Source organism: Zingiber officinale, chromosome 8B (assembly GCF_018446385.1).
Source record: "Zingiber officinale cultivar Zhangliang chromosome 8B, Zo_v1.1, whole genome shotgun sequence".
Taxonomy (NCBI): Eukaryota; Viridiplantae; Streptophyta; class Magnoliopsida; order Zingiberales; family Zingiberaceae; genus Zingiber; species Zingiber officinale.
In genome coordinates this window covers 30,597,974-30,622,250 of record NC_056001.1, presented here as the reverse complement: position 1 = coordinate 30,622,250, position 24,277 = coordinate 30,597,974, and the positions used below count along the sequence as shown (strand labels likewise).

Sequence of the window (24,277 nt, the reverse complement as noted above, 5' to 3'; positions counted from 1 at the left end):
AAGTTTCAAAATCGATTAGAGGCTAACCAATCGATTGGTATGGCTTGTCAATCGATTGGTTGGACTAAAAAGAGTCGTTTTACAGGTTTTGTACAGTCGATCTGACGTGTCAATCAATTGGAGGTAAGGTTAATCAATTAGGAGGTGTTTTTCAGCTCGAAAGGAACCCTAGAAAAGGATAGTTCATAGACATTTGTAGATGTCAATTCTTAAAAAGTTATAAGCGAAGTGTTGTTGCATTTTCAATTGATCAAGAGACATTTCTAAGCAACAAGATAGCAAGTTAAGCAAGATCTCATTGTAAAGTATTTACTTTCATTTTCATTTGTGTATTTGTTATGCTTGTTGTGTTCTTGTGAAAACAAAGTGTACAAGGCTTCTCGGCCTCCGGAAGGTTTCCGAGAATGAGATATTTATAGTGGAGCTGTAAGTGTGAGGAGTGAACCCTTAGATTAGTCATAAGATGGATACCAAGTAAAATCAAGATGTTAGTATATATTACTTTAAATTTTTACTGTTTAATTAAAATAGAAGAAGTAAAGTGAGCTATTTACACATTTTAGCTCATATATGTCCCAAGTGGAAATGTTAGTCTTCATCATCAACTATTAAATATGAAACTATATTTTTTATTTGTAACAAGAGTAACAAAGTTAAACTCTTGTAACCTTTAACCTTTAACCTTTTGCAATGACATATCGTTATCGAAGCATACGAGGGTGTCAAGCCAAAAATTGCTTGGTTGTCAACAATTCCCTAACCCTAAGGTCATGTAGGAGTACCCTAAGCAGGCAAGGACAATCAACAACTTGGGATAGTACACATTAATTTGTCAGTCTCTTTATTTTTGAGCCCACAGATTTATTAGGATCGATTGCAAATGTGTCGGGTAAGTAGGTGGGTTAATAACGTTTGATCGAAAATGGAAGTATGTTATCTTATCAATTCAAATTTTTTTAGTCGTCAATTTTTGTGATCACGTAAGTGTCTGCCCAGTGATAAATCCTTCAATCAACTCAACTTGATTGTTCTCTCTAGCAATGAATATTTTAGTTGACTCAACCTTTTGTTAGTCAATTGACCTGCAACTTTGTGTAAGCCATTTGGATCAATTGTTTGGTCGATTCAATTATCATAAAAGCTGGTAAAAAGTATCTAAAATTCCGACAATGTTGATCACTAAATACAATTGTCTAGAAACACAGTTGCAAAGTAATCCAAGAGAGCCAACTATGCATTGAGTCGATTAAAATCATAGATAGTCGTTAAAAGAAAAGGAGAGTAATTAACATGGTTAAACACTTTTAAGCATTACCCTTTCTTTATGGCATATCATTGTCGTATAATTAACTGTTTGGGCGTCAAAAGATCACTAACCCTAAGGTCACGAGGGAGAGCATCTTAAGAACTTAAGGGAAGGACAATCAATAACTTAGATGAGGTAGGACACATTTGCCAATCCTTTGGGGCCACATTAAGTTTGACTAGTAAAAAATGTTTAAATTTTTATTCATATTAAAATGGCCTTTAATAATTATATATATATTTAATCTTAATTTGTCCCGTCATGGTCGCACTACTCACTAGTTGCCTATCATTATTACTTATTCTCGTTGTTCTATTGCCTTTTACATTTAAATATTGTATAGGCTTTAATAAAATGATCCTTAATTATCACATACTTTTTTTTTAATCTAGTTGTTTAGACTTCGCACCTTCTTCCTTATTTTACTTGTCGATTAAATTTAGTATATAATTTATGTACATGTATTTGTAATTTATACTTAATCCTTTTATTATTCCTTTAAATATTTTACCATGTATACATTTTCTTTATCATACAAGGTAGAATCAGACAATAATTTCACACGATCGATTCTATGACCAAGAAATAAATCAGAAAACTACAGTTTAACACTACTAAGAGGGTAAATTTCAGAAAATCTTTTCTTTTTATAATCTAAGTGCCCGTATTTTAATCAATAACAATCATCTTCTCTAATTTGCCTATCATGTAAATCTAATACACAATTTATGAAGACTTAGAAACTAACTTTCAAACTATTTATCATATTTAAAATTCGAACTAGATTGTTATCTTATGCTTAATCACTATATTGGTAGTGTATATGAAATCAGACAGTTAAAAGTTAAGGGGACGTGGCAATCAGAAATCAAGGAGATATGACAGTCAGAAGTCAAAGGGATGTGTCAATTAGCAGTTACGGAGAAGGAGTTAGACCGTCTGGCATCATCAGCCGCATAATTTTCGATCGGGTACTGACAGGTTAGGATCCCAGATCTGAGACAGGAGATGTAGCCTCGACTGAGGCCTGACCTTCTCCAACTGGTCTGGTTTCCTCAACCCGATCTACATAGATAGGTCTGGTACTTTCAGTAAGATAACTCCCGGTTGGCCCTTCAATACTCCAATCGTGAAAGATGGGACCCTCGTCTCAGCTTGTCTTCCTCATTAAGACTCGGGCTAGGCGTCACACCCTAATGGTAAGCCCGAACGGCTCATAGCTAAACCCAGGCGGGATAGAAGACACTAGACGACAACAAGGTCAGGAAATCATAACTATCTGCCAGGGAATAACTGTCATATGTCAGGAAATATTTCAATGGTCTAATGTCATCTGCGAATAAAACCTTCCCTCGATCCATAAGAGGGTGCCACATGTCCTCCATCATCCGGCAGACCCTGACACCCGACATTCTCTGACATCGGTCAGGCTCCAGAGGTACGCATGGTCATATAAAAAGGGAGGTCCTCTCCCTTGAGTAGGGACGCTCTCTCGCACATTTGCACTTATCCTCTACCATTTTTTTTCCTTCGTACACCTTTCTTCTGGGAAAAAATTCCATGACTTGAGCGTCGTAGGGTCTGCTCTGAGGACTTTTTCCCTGGTTTCTGACCTCTAACGCTCCGTGTACTTATCTGAGTGTGCGCAGAGTTTAAGTATTGTTGGCTTAGTTATCACCGTCCGATAAGGGTATCTTAGCCGCTTCTCCATCAACATCAATAATAATTCATCCGACTTTCGTCTGACTCATATTTCGAACAGGATTATATATATATATATATATATATATATATATATATATATATATATATATATATATATATATATATATAATAAATCCAAAAACCATTAGAAAAACTATATTATCATGCACTTACTAGTAAGATATTTATGGCACTATTTTTTGTTTTTGTTTTTTTGATAATAGGTAAACATTATTATTAATTATTAATACACTTGCGGGGTCCACGATTCTGGTAAATAAGAACAAACAAAGGGCGAATTATTGTAGGCCATGTCGGCAGCCGAGAATCTACGGCTTCTTCTTTCCCTCCGGTGGCCGCAGCGCTTTGTAGGTCGAGTACCCGGCCACCGTCGGCGCCTTATCCCTTGCCTCCTCGCCCTCTTTTTCCAGAGAGAGCTCCTCTTCTGGAAGACTACAAGGGACGTACTGAGCAGTTGGGCACACGGGCTTAGCCTGCTTCTGGAACCGGGCGCAGTCCTGCGCCGGCCGCTGCCCTGGCATTCCGGAGATGCAGTTCCCTTTCACGTCCAACACATTGCATCCGATCAGCCCCACGCAGCTCGGCCCCACCGAAGTGAAGTAGTTTCCGGAGAGCGAGAGGTTCACCAGGCGGCCGTACTTTGAGTTCGCCAGCCGGCAGACGGAGTCCGGCACCTCTCCGGAAAGCATGTTCCCGGCGAGGTTGAGCTGCTCCACCTTCTTCAGGCAGCCGAACGAGAGCGGGATCGGACCGGTGAGCTGGTTGCTCCCTGCGTCGAACACCGTGGCATTCCTCAACAATCCTATCTCGTACGGCAGGCAGCCGGAGAGCCGGTTGCCGAGGAACAGGATCTCGAGCAGAGTGTTGCAGGCTTGCCCAATCGACCGCGGGATCGGCCCGGTGAAGTCGTTGTACGCGAAGGTGATGTAGTTCGCCGGAGTCTTCCCGAGGTTGGCCGGGATTTCGCCGTTGAACTTGTTGTTATTGAGGAAGAGCACCTGCGTTTGGATGTCGAACACGGAGGGAGGGACTTGGCCGGAGTAGCCGTTATAGCGGAGGTCGAGGAAGGAGAGGTTGACGAGGGAGAGGACGTTATTCGGGAAGCAGCCGGTTTGGAGGTTGTTGCTGACGTCGATCTCGTAGAAGAAGGGGAGCTGAGTGAGGTTCGGCACCGTGTCGCCGAAGCGATTGGAATTAGCATGGAAGATGGCGAGGTCCGGGAGCTGGTCGATGAACCCGCGCACCGTCTTCGCCTCCAGGTAATACCCGTTGAAGTCGACGGAGGCCACCGTCGGCATATTCCGTTTATCCGGCGGCCCTTCGCAGTAGAATCCGCAATAGCTGCCACAGAATTCATCAAAATTCAATATTTATCAGCGCAATCAACTAAAAATTCAATTTTTACGATGATAAGCTAACGATTACCCAGTGTTCCCTTTGGAGCAAATCTGAGCACCGACCCAGGTTGCGGTTATGTTGTAGGGATCGCAGGTTATGGTGCTCAGGAACTTCTGGATGACCTTGTAAGCTCTGTACTGAAGAATGTTGGCGAAGTCGCACGGTTGCAGCTCGCGCAGAGGCTTCGGTGGCGGAGAACGGTTCGAGCAGGAGGAGGGATGAGGCAGCGGCGGAGAACGGTGTGGAGGGGAGGTGGAGGAATGAGGAGGCGGCGGAGAACTGCGCGAGGGGGAGGAGGGAGAATGAGGAGGCTCCGGCGAGCCACCGATCACAATTCCTGGCGAGCCACCGATCCCAATTCCGATCCCAATCTCTATGGCTTCTCTGTTCCCATTACTGCCAGAACAGGGGAACAGAAACCAACAGAGGAAGCAGAGTAATTGCAGGAGAAGCAAATGGCGACTCCTCCGGCGATCCTCCATGGCTGAAGCAAACTAAGAATCGCTGCAGACGTTTATATAGGAAGATGAACTTGCTTTCTGCATGGTTGAGAATCGGAGAGGAAGCGGATAACTACAGCTGGAAGATTTGGACTTGGAAGTGGATGTTTCTGAAACTCCATGTGGAATGATGGGAGAAGGAAAAGTAGAAGATGTTGTTTAAGGTCTGGTGAGGGTAAGCCATTGCCATCATCGCACTCGTGACGACGTGGACCGATGACTGTCGGTCTCCGTTTTTTCGATCGATCAAATAAACTAATTTGGATGAAGAAAGAGGATAGGAATATGTTGCTCTTGGTAGATAGTTTCGGAGAATCGCGGCTGCATCGGGGGACGAAGCTTCATCGTGTAAAAACAATGTCAATAAAATATATTCAAGGGTGAAAATAAAAAAGTTGTTGGACTGTGGGGTTATTTTGATGTGATCAATCAAGTTAGGTTAGGTCATATTTGTTATTTGATCCCTGTGTCTAAGTGTATAGGAGCTTAGGAGTGCAGGAAATCGAGCGGAAGACGCAGCTAGTGAGAAAGATGGCACGGAAAGAGAGCTGACGGGTTTGGTGCGTCCGAAAGATGAAAGAGTTGCAAAAGAGTAAACCCGTGGACAAGAAGAACGTGCGCGATGTTCGAGGGATAAAAAGTCGGGACGGAAGCCTGTTCGAGGAGAAAGATGGAAATTGCATTCGGATGAGCCTTATTTTCGGTTGGCCGTAATCACCCAAGTAATCAGAGTTTCGGAAGATGAAAAGAAAACAAAAGGAGCTAAAAAAGTTAGCTTGAGGTGCCTTCAACGAAATGTTAAAGGCACCTGCGCTGCATACAGTGCTGGAGGCGCCCTCATGGCCTTGAGGGCGCCTTCAACCATGTCCGAGGCGCCTCAAGATTATTGGAGGCGCCTCAGACCCAATGTAGTGACCGTTTTCGCAGATGGATAAAGTTTTATCCATCTACTCGGCTGAAGGCACCCTCAACCTCGTTGAAGGCGCCCTCAAGGCTCGAGATAAGTTTTCCAGGAGCTATATAAAGGTCCATGGAGTTAGAAAATTAATGAATCAACTATGAATCAATTTCTAGCAACTTGTAAGAACTTTTAGTGTGTAAAAGACTTCTCTACCTTCAGAGAAAGAGACTTTTTATAGTGCGCCTATTTAACCGCCTTGGATTAACAACCTTCTTGATTGTAATCAAGTCAATTCTATGAGTCTTCTTTCTTTTCTTTTATTGCTGTTATTTCTTCTATTTTTGTTGCTAATTTTTGAATTGAAAGTTTCAGGAAGGTATTTTCATTTACAGATAATTCATCCCTCCCTTCTTACCGACCCCGCTGCACCAATAAAAATGTCTCCTATTTTCATTATCATTATAATTAAAATAAACTAATGCGCTCATACACCTCATCACTTTTATTATATTTACATATCATATAAAATTCTATATAAAATTAGGATATGTAATATGTTCATTAAATTATATACTAACTATATTTATATTTTATATATGTTTATTAAGTTATTATAAACTATTTATATTAAATCTAAAGTTAAAATGTCAATAATTCATGCTAATTTAACAAATATTCCCTTTTGTTTTTTACTACTTACAGAAGGTAGGTGGGGCGTTATGTCACATTTCGGCCGTCACCACGCCGCATAACCGATATAGTAATAAACCATTATAAGCTACTCCTACCTGCAGGTTGCTTGGCGGTGTGGGGATTCACCGTCGGAGTTCCAATCTCGTCTCAAGGAGAGAGCAGAGGAAGCAACGGGAGCTGCGATCCAGATCCGAAATGGTTTGTTTCCGTGCCAATCTCTCAGAGTCCGGTATGTTGTAGTTTTCCTGTTTCTTGTCGTAGATCTTCTGCGATCCTCGTTGAATGTTCCGGTTGTCTTTGGCGATTTCTACATGTTGCTTCCTTCGTATTTCCTTGGATCTTTTCTCTTCTTTTCTTTGGTCTCTCTTGGTTTCAGTAATTTTACTGAACATATAAAGCAGCGGATCTGAAAGAATCTGAAAGTTGATTATTCATCTACCAACAATGTTTGCTTTAGATGTGCGGGATACATTGATTACACTGTCGTTAAATCCTGAATCAATGTTGGGAAAAAAAAAGTTATCACCTTATAAAGGAAACTAGTGTCAATATGTTGCCATCTTCACAGATGACTTAGAAGCTAGGGCTTGAACGATGGATCCTTTCCCCATTTTGTACTTCCATATTGCGTTAGTGTTGAAGAAGCCAACACCAATTTTACACATTTATTTTGTTAACTGAATTTGCTATGGGAACAGATATGAAGTATCTTTTTTGAAGGTAGGTAGTTGTAGCTGCCTAGATTTGGTTCCGAAGGATCGATTCAATACTCAGTGGATTGTGGTGTTAATTGATTTATCTTAGGATTTTGCAATCTGTATACTAATTGCTAAAGTGCCTATAGCTGCTACGCCCTCACTTCATGCACGACCGGTATATCATTTTGTTATGAGATGGCTTATCCCACCTTTTACAGAGCGAGTCTCGGGCATGCATATAATACTAGATCCCTATAGATCAAACCATGGAGCTAAGTCTCTGAGGTTGCACAAACCATTGTCTCTTGTGCTTCTAATAATGGATCATTATAGGTGAGCTGTTGTTGCATTGTCCATTTGCTTGTTTTTCTTTCATTAGTGGTTAATCCACTATTTGGTAGAGTATAGTAAAACGTTGCTGTTCTGTATGTTGTATTTATTATCTTAATGGCAAGTCTTCTATTATTAGTTACAGTTTGTTTACAAGTAAAGGAATTATAATTATTCTTAGGCGTAGACAGGCATTCTAGATATGAGGCTTCTTAAGAAATCTACATCAAATTGTCGTTGCTACTAATTTTTCTCCTTTCAGATCCATTTTGTAATTCTACTTAGTCGACAAGGGAAAGTGAGATTGACAAAATGGTATTCACCATACCAGCAGAAGGAACGAGCCACAGTAAGGCAATCTACTTATGCCTTGATGTTATCTGACTATTTTTCAGGAAAAAAAAATCTTTAAGAATGATATCATAGAATCTGTAGTTGACTTGGTATAATTTTTAGGTCAGTTCTTTCTTCTTAAAAGTATTAGATGGTTTTGCACATGAAAACTAGAGGACCACATGTTGATTTGTGCGATGCTTTCAATTTACAGAATTTTTAAAGTGATTGGGTATCCGTTATCGTGTCCTAGAACCAGTGCATAAATTACTTAGTAAAACAAACTAATGTTATTTTGTTATTGTGTTGGTCTGTGCTAATTTGTGTATTTATGTTTACACATTAATTTTAAGGTTATCCGGGAGCTTAGTGGCCTTATTCTTTCACGAGGACCAAAACTTTGCAATTTTGTCGAGTGGAAGGGGTACAAAGTTGTATATCGAAGGTATGTAACTCTATTGTGACTGTGGTGACTTAATAATTTCTTACTCAGTTTATTAACCACAGTAGCTATCTTGTTTATCAATCATTGACCAGATATGCTAGCCTATACTTCTGCATGTGCATCGATCAAGACGACAACGAGCTGGAGATCCTTGAGATCATTCATCATTTTGTCGAGATATTAGACCGTTACTTTGGCAGCGTGAGTAATACACAAGCATCTTTTGGAATGTTCCACTCCAATTAAGTTTATGCTTCATTTGTCTCTTTTTGTCCTGCCAGGTCTGTGAACTCGATCTGATCTTCAATTTCCACAAGGTATCGCTGTTATTAAAATTATTGTTTGTAATTCACATGGAACTCTTGGGAATTCTTCCTCTCTTGCCTGAACAAAGCAATTTACAGGCATACTACATTTTGGATGAGATTCTAATTGCCGGTGAGCTTCAAGAATCAAGCAAGAAAACTGTTGCTCGACTTATAGCTGCCCAGGTAACTGAACTGATATATGGAGTGTTGAGTTCTTTTCTATTTCAAAGCCAATCTGCTAGGCGAGATCAGTTAGGTTGCCAAGTTGGGGTAAGTATGCTATACTGTCAATATCAAGTAGATAAGGTAAGTGACTGTATGCGAGCTAATCATACACATGGACGAGTAGCTCCTAGATCCAAAAAAGTATTTCCATCAGGTTAAGCTTGTTCCGTCTCAAAATGAATTGTGACAATTGCCCTAATATACCCACAATACGAACTTTCGCACTTGTCCATGTGAGACTGATTCTATTATCGACATACTCATGTGATTACTGACATGAATCTAATCCTGGCTCTTTCAGGACACAATGGTCGAAACGGCAAAGGAAGAAGCTGGTTCAATCAGCAATATGATTTCACAAGCAATGTGATCAAGATCGCCGAGTGCTGTTGTCTTTTCTACTCTTAGACACCTTTGTCAGTATTTTCATCTCATGGTTCTGGTGATCTACAGCATTATTCCTTTGACTTCTTCTATCTCATTCTATGCAAATATTGCTAGTTCCATCTGAATTTAAATTTACTTTAAATTTTAGGTTCTGTATTGCAAAAGCTTATTTATGCAATTCGAGCTCTTGATCATAGAAGGGTTTATCTTCTCTTCTTTGTAGCAATTTTGGTCATTATTTTGAAATTTTTTAAGGAAATAAAATTTATTTATTTTTATTTTTACTTTTTTTTTAAGAAAATAAAACTTTGCAAGAGGAGAAAAAAAAATGATGACAAAATTTAAATTTTAAATTTGTTGATAGAATTTTAATCAATTATTATAAAATATGATATTTATGGAAATAGTATATTTGTGTGTATATAATATGCATACACATAAATATTAATTGGTAGTGAGATAAATCGCATGACGGCGACCGAGAAAACCGGCGAAACGGCGGCGCCGCTGCTTCTACCGCCGCCTCGTTCCTCGGAGACATGCTATGGTGTACCCGCCGCCATTTCATCCGTCGCCGTTTTTCATGACCCGGAGCCCCCGGCATACGTCTCGCGACTGCAGATGCTTCCGCTGTTTCGGCTCGATGATTTCTTGTTCCACCCTCCTCTTCGGCGCCTTCCTTCTTGTCGTCCTCTTCTCCGCCGCGTTCGTCCTCTGGCCCTCCGACCCGGAGCTCACGTAGTCCACCTCCAATTCGATCACATCCATGTGACCACGAGATCCGAGGCCGATTTAGACATCTCCATGGGCGTCGAGCTCAGGATCCGCAATCCGGCCTTCTTCGCTCTCGATTACCGCTCCATCGTGGTATCGATCGGGTACCGTCGCGGCTAGGGGAGGCCGTATTAGGGCACGAGGGGAACTCTCTGGTCCACGCCAAGCTCAAGCTCAACAGGATCCATTTTTTCAAAGATGTCTATTCGATCCAGGATCTTGCGACGGGAATCGGGATCTCTGCCTTTGGACACAGAGATCGTGGGTGAGGGCAGGATGCTGCTCTTCTTCTTCGATGTCCTTGTTAAGGTAAATTTTGCAAAGGCTAGAGCTTGTTCTTATTCTTCCGAATTGCACATTGAATTGGTTATGCTTTTTGTTCCTTCTTATTCAATGTAAATTGCTTTTCCCCTCCCGATGTGACACCGCACCCCCTTCCCCTCCTCTCTCTCTCCCTGTCAAATGACAGATTTATCCTTTTTCTTTTCTTTATTTTTTAAAATTTTTATTTAATTTTATTTTTAATTAATTTTATTTATTATTTTTTTCATAATACTTATATATTTTAAATTTTATTTAATTTATTTTTTTAATTAATTTAGTTTATTATTATTTTCATTAATACTTATATATTTTTAAATTTTATTTTTAAATTAATTTTGATTATTATTTTTTAAATTTTGATTTAATTTTATTTTTAATTAAATTTGCTTATTATTTTTTTATTTTTTCAAAACACCCTTTTCTTTTAAATTATGATCTTAACTCTTGACATATATTAGAATCTCCATTCCCTTTAAATTATCCATCTTCCAACCGACACATGTCAAAATCTATCATCCATTTAAATTACCCCTCTTCCAACCCTTGACATATGTCAAAATCTTTCATCCCTTTAAATTACTCCACTTTTAACTCTTGAAACATGTCAGAACTTATCACTCTTTTTAAATTACTCATGTCAAAATCTCTCACCCCTTTAAATTACCTCCCTACCTCCCTTCCAACCCTTGACATATGTCAAAATCTTTCATCCCTTTAAATTATCTCACTTTCAACTCTTGACACGTGTCAGAATTTCTCACTCTCTTTAAATTATCCATCTTTCAATCTTTGATACATGTCAAAATACTCCTCTCCTAAAATATATAACTAAAAATAAACAAAAGATTATAAATATATAATAAAAAATTATAAAAAAATATGGATCAACAGCTTCTTTTTTTTAGCTTGAGCAACACATTTAGAGAACTCCTAAAAAAAATTATTTAAAAAAAAAATAAAATGGATAAAAAAATAGATTAACAAAAATAAAATAAAATAAATAAAAAATAAAACTTAAAAAATAATAATAATAAATTAAAAAAATAAGTATTGGTGAAAATAGTGAATTGTTTGAAACAACTTTTTTTTTTTAAAAAAAAAAGGGTAAACATGTCATTTACGAGGGAGAGAGAAGAGATGGGGGAGGGGATGCTGACAGTTGGGAGGGGGGAAAAGCAGCTCTCTATTCAATCTATTCGATCATAGTTTGAATATATGAACATGTAAGAATTGATTCCCCTTATTTGAAGATGCAAATTAGGAATTGGATTTCTTCACCTCGGTGCAATTGTGTTAAGGTAAATTTTGCAAAGGCTTGATCTTGTTCTTGTTGGATCGAGCTTATTTACAACGGTTCTTGTTGGATCGAGATGTACATGAGAGGGGGGTGAATCAGGTGGTTTTGAAAAACTTCAAAGTAAGTAAATGAGTGTAACATAAATAACAATATAAACAAAAAATACAAGAATGCAAGCGATTTTACTTGGTTTAGAGCCTTCGGCGACTCATACTCCAAGACCCAGGTCCCGCGGACCTATCGATGGATAATCCATTAATAACCTATTCTAGAAACGTCAGAAGAGGGGATCAATTACAAAAAGAATAGGAACAAGTGTAACACGCTACACTTTTCCTTTTGCTATAATTAAATATAGAACTAAATTTCATTACCCAACACTTTCGAAGATGATAGACTTAGGCTCGGTGTCGGATGACTCCTTAGCAGTAGTCAGACGTAGCAACGGCAAGAAGTCGGAACAGTCGAAACTTCAAACGGACTTGTAGAAGCTCATAAAAGAGTTGGTGAAGAAGGTTTGGTCGAGCAACACCTTTATAGAATGTGGAAGGCACCTTCAATGGCCCTGAAGGCCCCTTCCATACACAAAAGTCTATCCCAAAAAATGTTGCTCCTTATCGCCGACGAAGTGAGATTTTATTTGATGGAAGGTGCCTTCCATAAACAGTATTGAAGGCGTCTTCCGTCACCTGTAAGGCGCCTTGGGTACTATTCATCCGAGGCTTTTTGTGCTCCCTTTACCCTGCAACAAGTGTTAATCCAATGCAAAGATATTTAACCTACAAAACAAGCTTAGCACGATAAAAATTATGATTAATTTATGACTTAGATCCTGCCCTCCAGATCCGGATCTAGTCAGGGTATCAATTTAGGTTTTCAAAATGGACTTAAATTGGACTGGCGCCAACTGTCCCCTTTAATCGAGACTCGTCCTCACTTAGTCACTCTCCTCCAATGACTTACCTTCACTTACCAAGTGTTGAGTTACCTCCTCGACGTCCAATTTGACCCACCGGGTTTTCCTATCGGAATCACACATCCGGACTTCGCCAACCGAGAATCGAACATCCCAATCTCCTGTCGGAATCGCACATCCGGACTTCGCCAATCGAGAATCGAACATCCCGATCTCTTACCGGAATTGCACATCCGGACTTCCTTCCATCGAGAATCGAACATCCCGACCTCCACCAAAATCCTACATCTGGACTTCCTGTTTGGTGTCAGGTCCTCTTGACCTGTCAAGTTAGTAAATCCTGCACACTCGATAACAAGATTAGATCAACAACACATCTAACTTTAATTTATTTGTCATTTATCAAAACTCAGGTTTGATCATATGTGCTAAATGCACCAAAAATCTCCCCTTGTTTAATGTAATGACAACCTGGGTGAAAGAAAGAATATATGTAAAAAAAAAAAAAGCAAAAAAGCAACATATATATAAGAAATGATTTTAAGAGACAAAAAATGAAACAATTAAGTTTAATCTCTTTATCTATTTAGGGTTAAGTTTCCAGAGTTTTTCAAATTTTCTTTGATTTTCTTACTTAAATCATAACCTTCCCCCTTTGTCATCCATCAAACTAAGTAGATAAGTATACCAAATTGCAAATACACAAGTAATAATTTGTTCAACAAAACTTGTAGGTTTATTAGAGGGAGGAAATAAAATTGAATAGAAATTTTTTGATTTTCCAAAACATTTTGACAATTAATTGTGCAAAATAAACAATTTGTAAAAAAAGTTTGCAAAAATTATACAAACTATTTTAGAAAATATTTTTGAAAAGTTTTGAAAAGACAAGTTGTGCTACTTTTGAAAAGTTGTTGCACCTTATCTTTCTAGAATACTTTTGAAAGCATTTTCAAAATAGTTTTTGTTGTCTTTGTTGTTGTTAAAGACAAGTTATTTTTCAAAGTGGAAAAACAACCTTTGAAGAAATTTTTTAAAAAAAATCAAAGAGTTTTCGAAGCAAATTTCAAAATATTTAAAGTATTTTTAAGCAAATTTTAAAAAACTTGTATTTTATTTTTCAAAATACATGTTTGACAAAAACAATAAAATTTTTTGCAAAAGGAATTTTTTAAAGTATTTTATAAAATATTTTTTACACGAAAAATTAGTAGAAAAGGAAATAAATCATTTTGAAAATCATTTTCAAATATCCTCTCCTGAACCTGATATATTTTTATTTAAAAAAATATTCATCAAAAAATTTGTCTTAAATGTCTAACCGTTAGTTGCTGAGTAATTATCAGAAGATAACAATGTTCACTTGGTTAGTCAAGTTAAGTAAATATATCCAGTTAGTTGTCGACTAAAATGGATTACTTAACCTAATCACTATAATTTTGGTATTTTTCGCTGAGACTTATAGTGATGCACTAATATTAGCATCTGAAGTCCAGGCAATAGGCCTATGTATCTCACGTCATTCTGAGTTTTTGAATACACAATCAAGGTAGACCTAGTGTATTTGTGAGATGCTCGATACCTAAATCTATAGGAACATGCTTTCTATGAGTTTGATCTAATTTAAGGCCAAAACAAATTTTGAAATACTAGGAAAATGAGAATTTTTAGAAAACATAAGTAAGGAATTTTTCTAGAATTTGAAAATTGTTTTAAGGAAACACATCCTCCTCTACAAAGGAATTTCCTAGATTATCCAAATAAAGTGAAAAATTTTTGACTATATAGCTCAAGCAAATAGATACAATAATATATAGCAGTGCACCGAATATAATTAGGTCTGGTCATCATCGGCAGGTGGAGGTGGGGGCTGCTCAGGCACTCGTAAAACTCGAAGGATCGACTACATCTGTATGTCTAGCTGCCAAAGTCAAGTGGTCATCTCCTCCTAGAGAGAGGTAAATCTGGTGGTCATCTCCCCTCGAAGTGAGGTGAACCCCTCCGAAACTAACTGTCAGATTTATGCGGAAAACTCCTCAAGTCTGGCAAGTTGGTCCACTACAGAAAGTGAAGTCGAGGGTTGAGTTGAGGTTGAGGGTTGGGTCGAGGTTGGAAGAGATGCTCCTCTATCGTAAATGCTAGCATTTCCTTTCCCTCAGCCTGAATGATAGGTGGCATATCCTCCTCGGCCTTATTTGGAATGTCTAACTGCGGTCCACTCTCCAAGCTAGTCCCCCTTGAGCGATGACATCTATATATAATGCAAGCTAACGCTGACCAATCTCATCATATGCGTTAAGGGAAGTCGACGTACCCTGGGTCATATCTACTCCTATGGTCGAAAATATGGAAGTCAAAATGTGACAGTAGGTGTGACAGGACATATGAACCTATCACCTAGTGATGAGACTGGATGCATGGATGACATTCTGAAATATGTGTAATGCAATGTTGATGTCTATGTGCTGGAATAGTGCATACAAGAAAAATGAGTGGGAAGGACACATCATCGCAACATCGCGAGATGTAATGGGCAAAATGCAGGTGGTTAGAACTCGATACAGGACATAGTCCCGAACCCTAAAAGAGAGATACCTAAAGTTAGTCACTATGGGTACTCTCTCCTCTCTAAAGAAATACATATAAATAGTATCTAATGTAATATGAGAATAGGGTTCGCCAAATGGCAAATCCCTACTAGGGTAACATAAAAAAGGGTAGGCAGACCTCCTAAATCCTAAAGTATCATACAATAGAGTGGGTGAGAACCTAAAGTTCTTACCACCCATTCTAGTGGAGTATGTCAGGTCATCGATCTTAATTAGGTTATTATAAAACTGGACATATAAGTCTAAGTTTACTGAGTGACTACAGTAGACTAGCCTATCCAACTGATAATAGTCTATAACCTCTATGATAGGGGTGAAGAATGATCTACTTAGAAACCTAGATTTAAGTGTAATATATGAACGCTCTAGGAAATTTAGCCTAAGTCGCTCAGTGGGAAATCTAGCATCGGTAAAGAGGATACTGCTGGAACTGGTCTAGGACGAAATAATATTTTGTCTTTTCGTAAAGTGGTTTATACATGCAAACATTCAAGAAAAATCATATAAATAAGGAAAGTAACTGTATAGATCGAGTTAGAGGGTACCTAGGAGGAGGAAAGAGTGAAGAAAAAGGTGGAAAATCGCTGCTAGAAGGTGCCTTGCTGCGAACAAAATTGTGAACAGAGCAAGCCTCTGTTCGTTGTAAAAATTCGGATTGAAGGCGCCTTCAAATCGATGGAAGGCACCTTCCATGTGTTATGGAGGGCCCCTTCAGCCGACTGAAGGTGCCTTCATTCGGTTGGGTGAGAATTTTCCCGCCCTTTCGAGGGCACCTCCAATTGTATTGGAGGCACCTTCGGTGCCTGCTCCTTTTTTAAAAATTTTATTTTATTTTAATTTAATTTAATTCTAGTTTAAGTTAAGTTTAAATGTGATTTTAAGTTTTAAATTAATTTTAATTTTTAAGTTAGGTTTAGATTTTATTTTATTTTATTTTAGTTTACTTAATTTGATTTTAATTTAATTAATTTGAATCCTTATTCATGTCATCCGATCAATATTTTCAATCAGGGAATCCTATAATTTTGTAAGATGAGTTAAATTAAATTTTAGGGTTTGGTTTAACTTGTATTAGATTCAAGTTTAGCTTCGAGTTCAACAAATAGACATTGTTTGGATAAACGTCTAAGTTGTGGTGAGTCACCTGGACATCATTAGAGTAACCACGCCTTTGAAGTTTTCCAAATAGTTTTATCTACTAAACTTAATACAAAACTTTGGTCTAACCAGTTAGGATTAGTAAGGGGTAATTTCAGTTAGTTCTACTAAGCCAAATGCAGCAGATCAAAACCATATCTTTCTAGACATGTATAGACAGAGCTTCCCTAACCTACTATCATCCAAACTTCTCGAGTACCATTTATCAAGTTAATCTTTTGTCTCTATTTATCCTAGTCCTAATTACCCAGTCAGGTAAATTATTATTTTTAGAGATGCAAACTAATTTGAAACCTTCCCCTGAATTATTGAACTTTGAATTTAGGTTTTAGGTTTGTGTCAATTTGCTTTATAGTTATAATAGACTTTGTTATAGTTTGAGTTTAGATTAATTTTGTTTTTATTTAATTTAGGTTTAGTTTTTTATTTATTTGATTTGATTTTATTCTTTAGGTTTGAATTTAGTTTTGAAGGTTTAATTTTTTAGATTAAGACTGAGTTATTTAATTTATTTTGATTTAGGTTGTATATTTTATTTTTGGGTACATAGTATTAATTAAGTTTTACTTGCGTGGTTAGACACGCTTTCGGAACCCAAGCTTGAGTTAGTTTTTTATTTTGAGTTAGGATTAGGAATGATTTAAAGGTATAGTTAGACTTGTATCCCAGTCCGGATTTATTGTACACAGCTCTTTGGGATCTAAACATCATGTTTAGATACTTGAATCCTGAAATAAACTTTTCCAACTATTATGTTAACTCTTTAACTTGACTTTTCAAGACAGAATTTTCTTCCTCAAGATTTATAGCTTGAGTTGAATTTCTGTTTTGAACTTCGTCAGTTAAGGAGGTCGAGTTCGATTGTTCCTTAAGGATGTTATTTTCCATAAGGAGTTTAGCGTGTTCCTTAACTTTTGTTAATTTTTTGTTTAAACAGGAAATAATTTAAAAATATTTTGTGGTATAATTAAATATTACCTCAATTGGTTCATCTGAACCGGATGTGGATCCGTTGCTCGATTCGTATTCAGATTTTTCTTCTTGATCTGTTTCACCTCCGGTTGCCATCAGCGCGAGGTATCTAGTTTGCTTTGGTTCATCATCTTTCAATCCGTCTATGGAAGACTCGTCCCAAGTCGCCTTTAGTGCTTTCTTTTGCTTTGTCTTCTTGATCTTGTCTCCGTTTGGATATTCGTGTTTGAAGTGCCCTTTTTTGTTGCAGCCGTAGCATGTGATGTTTGCCTTTGAGTTGTTGGATGCGGACTTAGACATCTTTTTCATGTCTCATTTGGTGAAGTTTTTTTTGCGTCCAGTGAACATCTTCTTTATTATGTTCACTAGTTGCTCTTCTTCATCTGATTCCGAGTTGGACTCAGTTTCCTCCTCGGGTTTAGCTCTCTTCGAAGTACCTGCAAAAAATGTAATTCCTTTCTCAACCTTTGTGACGTTAGTTTGTTCGTGCAGCTCCAATTCACAAAATAGTTCATTTAATTTTAACTTTGAAAGATTCCTCGAAACTTTATAGGCATCTACGATCGATGCCCATAGTGAGGTTCGAGGAAACGAGCTCAGAGTGTACCTTATGACATCGCGGTTCTCAAGTTGATGTTCAATCATGTGCAAGTCGTTGAGAATATCTTCGATCCCCGCGTGTAGTTGGCTTACTGTTTCTCCGTCCTATATTTTAATATTAAATAAAGTATTTAGAAGCAGATCTCGTTTAGTTACATAGGCATTGTTGGTTCATTCGTGTAATTTGATGAGTTTGTCCCATAGCTCTTTTTACATTTTCGTGCGGGCCGATCCGGTTGAGTTCTTCTTTCTTGAATCCACACTGGTTCGTGTTCAATACCTTCAAGTCGATCTGGGCCTTTTTGTTATCATCTGTGTTCCATCTTTCTGGATCGAGTGGTACTTTAGTTGCTTCATCTACAAGCGGCTGGTACACTTATCGGATGGTAAACCATTGCTCGATGTCCGTCTTCAAGTAGACCTCCATTCTCTTCTTTCAATACGAAAAGTCGTTTCCGTTGAAGAGAGAAGGACGAGCGGTGTTGTATCAATCAAGTTGGGCCATTTGAAATATTTTGTAAAAAAATAAAAAGAATATCCCAAAACTAGGTTTTGGATTAACAGAGTTTGATGTGAAAATAAATATCGAGGACTCGTCTGGTGTTGCACTAGCTTCGAGTTAAAACCGAACGAGAAAGATTTATTTGAAAAGGTAAATTTTACCAATTCCAATAAAATACGAAAATTGAAATTCAAAAAAAATAATTCCCCCGGCTTGATTGGTGGTTGCACCAATTCAGAGCTAACTTGGTTCTGATAACACTTGTTGGATCGAGACGCATGTGAGAGGGGGTGAATCACGTGGTTTTGAAAAACTTCTCTTTTCTTTTAAAATCAAAGTAAGTAAATGAGTGCAGTGGAAATAAAAATAGAAACAAAAAAATACAAGAACGCAAGCGGTTTTACTTAGTTCGGAGTTTTCAGCGACTCCTACTCCAAGACTTAGGTCTCACGAACCTATCGATGAGTAATCCACTAATAACCTCTTCCAAAACCGCCGGAAGATGCGATCAATTATAAAAAGAATAGGAACAAGGGTAACAAATTACACTTTTCCTTTTTACTATAATTAAATACAGAACTAAATTTCGTTACCCAACACTTTCAAAGATGATCGGCTTAGGCTCGGTGTCAAACGACTCCTCAGCAGTAGTCAGACGCAGTAACGTCGTAGCGGAGCAACAGCAGGAAGCCGGAACAGTCGGAACTTCAAACGGACCCATAGAAGCTCGTAAAAGAGTTGGTGAAGAAGGCTTGGTCGAGCAGCAAGTTTATAGAGTGTGGAAGGCGCCTTCAATGACCCTAAAGGCGCCTTCCATCCCAAAAAGTTTGCTCCTTATCGCTGATGAAGTCAGATTTTATCCAATGGAAGGCGCCTTCCAAGCTCCTGAACTCACCTTCCATGAACAGTACTGAAGGCGCCTTCGGTTGCCTGGAAGGCGTCTCGGGTACTGTTCACCTGAGATTTTTTGTGCTCCCTTTACCTGCAACAAGGTTAACACAATAAAAATTATGATTGATTTATGACTTAAACCCTGTCCTCCAGACCAGGATTTAATCAGGGTTTCAATTTAGATTTTTGAAATGGAACTAAATTGGACCGACGCCTACTGTCCCTTTTAATTGGGACGCATCCTCACTTAGTCACTTTCCTCCAGTAACTTACTTTCACTTACTAAATATCGAGTTACCTCCTCGATATCCAATCTGACCTACCAGGTCTTCCTGCCGGAATCGCACATTCAAACTTCGCCAACCAGGAATTGAACATCCCGATCTCCTGTCGGAATTGCACATCCGAACTTCCTCCCATCGAGAATCGAACATTTCTACCTTCTATTAGAATCTCACATCTGGACTTCTTGCCTTGTGTCAGGTCCTCTTGACCCGTCCAGTTAGTCAACCTTGCACACTCGATAATAAGGTTATATCAACAACACATCTAACTTTAATTCATTTGTCATTCATCAAAACTGATCATTTGTGCCCAATACGCCAACAGTTCTTACTTGTCCCAATTGCACATTGAATTGGTTATGCTTTTTGTTCCATCTTAGTCAATCTATTCAATCATAATTTGAATATATGAAGTTATTTGGAGATGCAGATTAGGACTTGGATTTATTCACCTGAGTGCAATTGCTTGTGTTAAATAAGACAATCAAGTGAAGCATGCTACAAGCTAAATCTAGGAATAGATGAAAAGGAACAAGATAAGATTTTACTTGCAACCAATTTTTCTGTTGTCTCTTGGGTAGGAGTCCTTTCCCCTCTATTTCTTGTAAGTCAAATTCATGAAATTCATCTACTAGTTAAAGAAAAAGAGATAGGAGAGGGATTGTGACAAACCAAAATTACTATCTTGCCTTTAATTGCACTCACAATTGCATGTTACCCACCACCTTCTTTCCAATGTTTGCCTACTATTAGGCACCTTGCTTGATCCTGTCATCGCTATTACCGTTGGTGCCACTGGCCCAGTGCCCTCTTGGAGCAACTTTAGCTCCATCAAGCTTGCTCTGACCGGAGCCTCAAAGAATGCAACAACCCAAATGATCATGATAAAATGAAAGCAAAAGTTAATTGGAAAGACAAGAAAGCTGATCCACACATTAATCATGGAAAAAAGTGAATCATCCTCTTTATTTACATCCGTTCAAGGGGACAAATCGAAGTATACTTTCTTGTCATTCACCCCCTCCCTCCATCTTTCCGTAGTCTCAATATACCTACTCGTTCAGTTTTAGAGGCTTTTGATATGAGAAGTGATATTTTAGTGAAGAAAAATCCTTAAGAGTTTCATTAGGAAGGGTTGGCTTATAATCCATTGTGTTGTAGTAGTTTAATCTCGATCACCTCATGAGACTCCCTATCTACGAGATGTCTGGTACTGGCGTCCCTTTATTTCACACTGAAGCAGCTTCCGTGAAGATGATTAACAAATAGTATGACTGAATTGTAGAATAGTAAGATCCTACAATTTAACGATTCTTCTCTAATGTTTAATTATAATGCATCTTCTATTTAACTAACTTTCTAACAAATATATCACAATGAAAAAGGCTAAAAATCTCTTAAACAACGGTGACCCATATGGATCACATAAGTAGTTTTAATTCTCCAGGTTTATATTGTTTTCTTTGGCAACCCTCTCCTGTCTTCATCTCTGTCTAATTCATTGTTGCAGGGAAAATTTTCCCGTTCAGTGATGATTAACCCAGAAACCCATAGAATCATTCATCAAGACTGCTACCTTGAAGTATGCCAATTGACTCAATCATTTACATTTAGTAATCTTTACTCCGAGTGTTGAATTGTCTCTCAATCTTCCTTGAACTCCTAAATTCTGATTTAATTCTTTGAAACTATCCAGAAACTATTGACTAATTGATCTTTTTAGCAGAAGATGAACGGGTGATGATTATCACAAATTTCATCTACCGATGAATGCCAACTTCATCCATTACAAGGTATTCTGACTTACCCTGTAATATATGTCTTCCTATTTGTAGCAAAATAAGTTATCGTTAGATCATCTGTCGGAGGTGTTGTGCTAATAGATAGTTTTCATACTTTAACCTATAAAATTCTTGGTTTATGTTTGTGTTAAATAAAGCTCATTGAAAAATACTGTTGTGTTAATTTGTACTTGTGAACTTACGATAACGTTAACAAGGTTTTAAATACTGTTTTTGTATCATTCACCACACAGACTTAAGTTGTGAATTGTGTTTGGTTTAGAAAATTTTATAAAAAGATTTGTTTTAAATATAAAATAAATATTTAGGATTGATTTTTTTTTAACATGTCTAAATTTATTAAGGTGGATGACAATTTTAATTATTTTATTTTTTAAAAATTACAAGTTGAAAATAGATTTTTTTTTTTTAAGTTAGTAAGATGTCTCCCATCCATTGACAATGTTGGCTTGGTTTTAAAAATTGTTGTGTGATAGTAGGCCTGGGTAAAACTTATCCTCAAGTTTGAGAGCTTCCATTTCAAGAGAGAGCTAGGCTTTAGTGGGAGCTTCTGCAAATAGCATGATATAGCTTTCGTGAGCGACCACAAGGGACAAGCTTATGTGAGCAATTGTAAGGACTAGGCTTTTGTGCTGGAGCTTCAGCAAGCGACTATGACAAAGCTTAAGAGAGTGAAGGTTACGGTTTAGTTGTTTCGTAGTGAAGCTTTTATGATAGGACTTTCACGACTAGGGATCTTTTGCAAGTGTGATTTTTGTTTACATCCTTTTCCTCCTCAAGACCTATATTATTTTCTCTGTCTCCTCCTTGATTACATCCTCCCCAACTCTAGAAACCACTACGATTTGTAGGTAGTTTACTAGAATGAAAAACAACTAACCCATTTTCTATCTAGTTTGTGTAACTCGCATAGCTTGTTAAGCTCATTTGACTCTCTTGCCTTGTCTAGCTTACTTGCTTCATCTCGACACAATTGCCTCACCCTATTTGGCTCACTTGACTTAGTAAGTCCGCTTTGATCGGCCAGTTTGCTTCCTAGTGTGTTCAACACATTTGTTTCATCGCATCCTCTAAATCCACCTAGCTCATCCCAGCTATATGGAACACTTAATATGCTATCTATTCTATTCTTCACCTTCCTATCGATTAGCAGAATTATATTTTCTTTAGAATAATAATAGTCGAGAAACATAATTGAAAATAATAAAATTTTGAGGATAGGTATTTTTAAATTACTTTTTAAAATGAAATACAATAATAATACTCCATAAAAAGAAAACAAGTACTATGCTGGATGCTGTGAACCAAACAAGCAAGAATAAACTCACAACACTTCAATGTGATATATGCCTGATGCAGCTCTGATGCAATCACCAAACACCAAAAGTAAACACCAAAGTGAAAAAGTCTCACCCACTTGAGAACCCTCCACTTTTTTTTTTAATGCAGAAAAAAAAAATTTATTTTAGCTCCTAATGCTTACTTTTCTTAAAGATGTCACTGAAATTATAACTTATCATCATACTGTACAATCAGAAATGTCTTAGTTAACTTAAACTCAATAGTGATGTGACAATTTTTATGATAAACCAAACAAGTAAATCTTGAGGGAGTACATGAATTTTTTTTGTCAGAAAAAGGAAGACAACAAAACAAAACCAAGGGTGTTTGCTGCCTTTTTCTCTGGTAGTCTCACATGTGAATGCCTCTGTATACTTTAATGCAGAGACCAAAGTGGAACTGGTCCACATACAAATTGGCTGTGTGCTGAAGTGTCCCCAGTAGCTGAAAAGATGACAAACAGATATGAGGCGGCAAAAAATATATGAAGAATGACGGTTGAAGTTAGAGGGGACCAGTTCAGCTGGTTCATATGGGAAAGTAGATGAAAACCAAGCCAAAAACCAATGGCCAGAGGCTAGCAACTAGCAAGTATGAAGAAGGGTGGTTGGTGACTTGGGAATGGAAAGAAGTGGCACTTTGGTGTCCAATTCCTAAGTGCCATCATGAAGCAACAAAACTGGACTTGCATGTGCCAGAAGAAATAAGCCTCATGCTTTTGTCCTGCCATTAAAGGTACTTTTAAAAGGACCTCTCTGTGGACTTCTTTTTTTATTTTTTTTTAATCAAGATAGAAGATTTTTTACATATCACTGTGATTCATATTTATATATTGATCCTTAGCTTCAGTCTAAGCATAACATCATCCTCAGTTTGCTAAACCATCAGTTTTCATAATTTATGCCTTGTATAGTTTTGATTATTTTACCTCATGATTGAACCATGTTTGTACCAATATTGATAATATTTAAACTATTTAAGGAATTCAAAGTATTTCATACTTATTTCAATTATCTAACCTGTCTAATAATGTTCATGTCAATAACATATTAGATTTTTCACCTTTAAATTCCCCCTAATAAAATCAACTATTCTAACTATATGTTTTTTATCATATTATCTCAATTTATTTTCTATTACTTCATCATTAATCAAAAGTACACTTAATTATTATTAAATATTAGTATTCCTTTTCCATTTCATTCTCTGTCATACTTTCCACATTTTATTCCTATTACTTTTTCAACGGCTCAATACTTTCATCTATGAAGTATGAACAAAGTAGCTCAATAGAATCGTATTGTTAAACAGTTCAATTCTGTGATCCGTAAATTGTTCAATATTGTGATCTATAAATTATTATTATTGTTGTTGTTTTAAAGTTCAATATTTTGATCTACAAAAAATATGGCTCTTTTCACTTTATAACGTTCTCCAAAGTGAATCAATCTGTAAAGCTATTCGAACAATCACATAGTGGAGCTAAACATCCAAAGTAAACACGTAGCTTAAGATCCTACTATTTCATATGGAAAATAACAAATCCAAAAGTGCATTC

The 24,277-nt window shown here is 37.4% G+C and overlaps 2 protein-coding genes across 5 annotated transcripts; one reads left to right on the top strand and one right to left on the bottom strand.

Annotated features, from left to right (window-relative positions):
- Positions 1-3,155: 3,155 nt before the first annotated feature.
- LOC122015683 (uncharacterized protein At4g06744-like) lies at positions 3,156-5,055 on the bottom strand. The gene is made up of 2 exons (XM_042572699.1): positions 4,457-5,055; positions 3,156-4,372 (listed from the first exon to the last, which is right to left on the bottom strand). The coding sequence occupies exons 1-2, from the start codon at positions 4,909-4,911 to the stop codon at positions 3,340-3,342; spliced, it is 1,488 nt and encodes a 495-aa protein (XP_042428633.1). The 5' UTR covers positions 4,912-5,055; the 3' UTR covers positions 3,156-3,339.
- Positions 5,056-5,556: 501 nt separating this feature from the next.
- On the top strand, positions 5,557-23,579 carry LOC122015684 (AP-1 complex subunit sigma-2-like). 4 transcript variants are annotated; one of them, XR_006120947.1, is made up of 10 exons: positions 6,506-6,721; positions 7,814-7,900; positions 8,238-8,329; positions 8,422-8,530; positions 8,611-8,646; positions 8,734-8,820; positions 9,164-9,278; positions 21,087-21,158; positions 21,303-21,369; positions 23,105-23,579. XR_006120947.1 is itself a non-coding variant. In XM_042572701.1 (8 exons), exons 1-7 carry the CDS (start codon positions 6,719-6,721, stop codon positions 9,230-9,232), a joined length of 483 nt encoding a protein of 160 aa, XP_042428635.1. In that variant the 5' UTR covers positions 6,505-6,718; the 3' UTR covers positions 9,233-9,278; positions 23,105-23,579. The 4 variants fall into 4 exon arrangements, 2 of the variants coding, with proteins under 2 accessions (XP_042428635.1, XP_042428634.1); XR_006120948.1 differs by having other exon boundaries at positions 5,557-6,721; positions 8,734-10,332; XM_042572701.1 differs by lacking the exons at positions 21,087-21,158; positions 21,303-21,369 and having other exon boundaries at positions 6,505-6,721.
- The last annotated feature ends 698 nt before the right edge of the window (positions 23,580-24,277 follow it).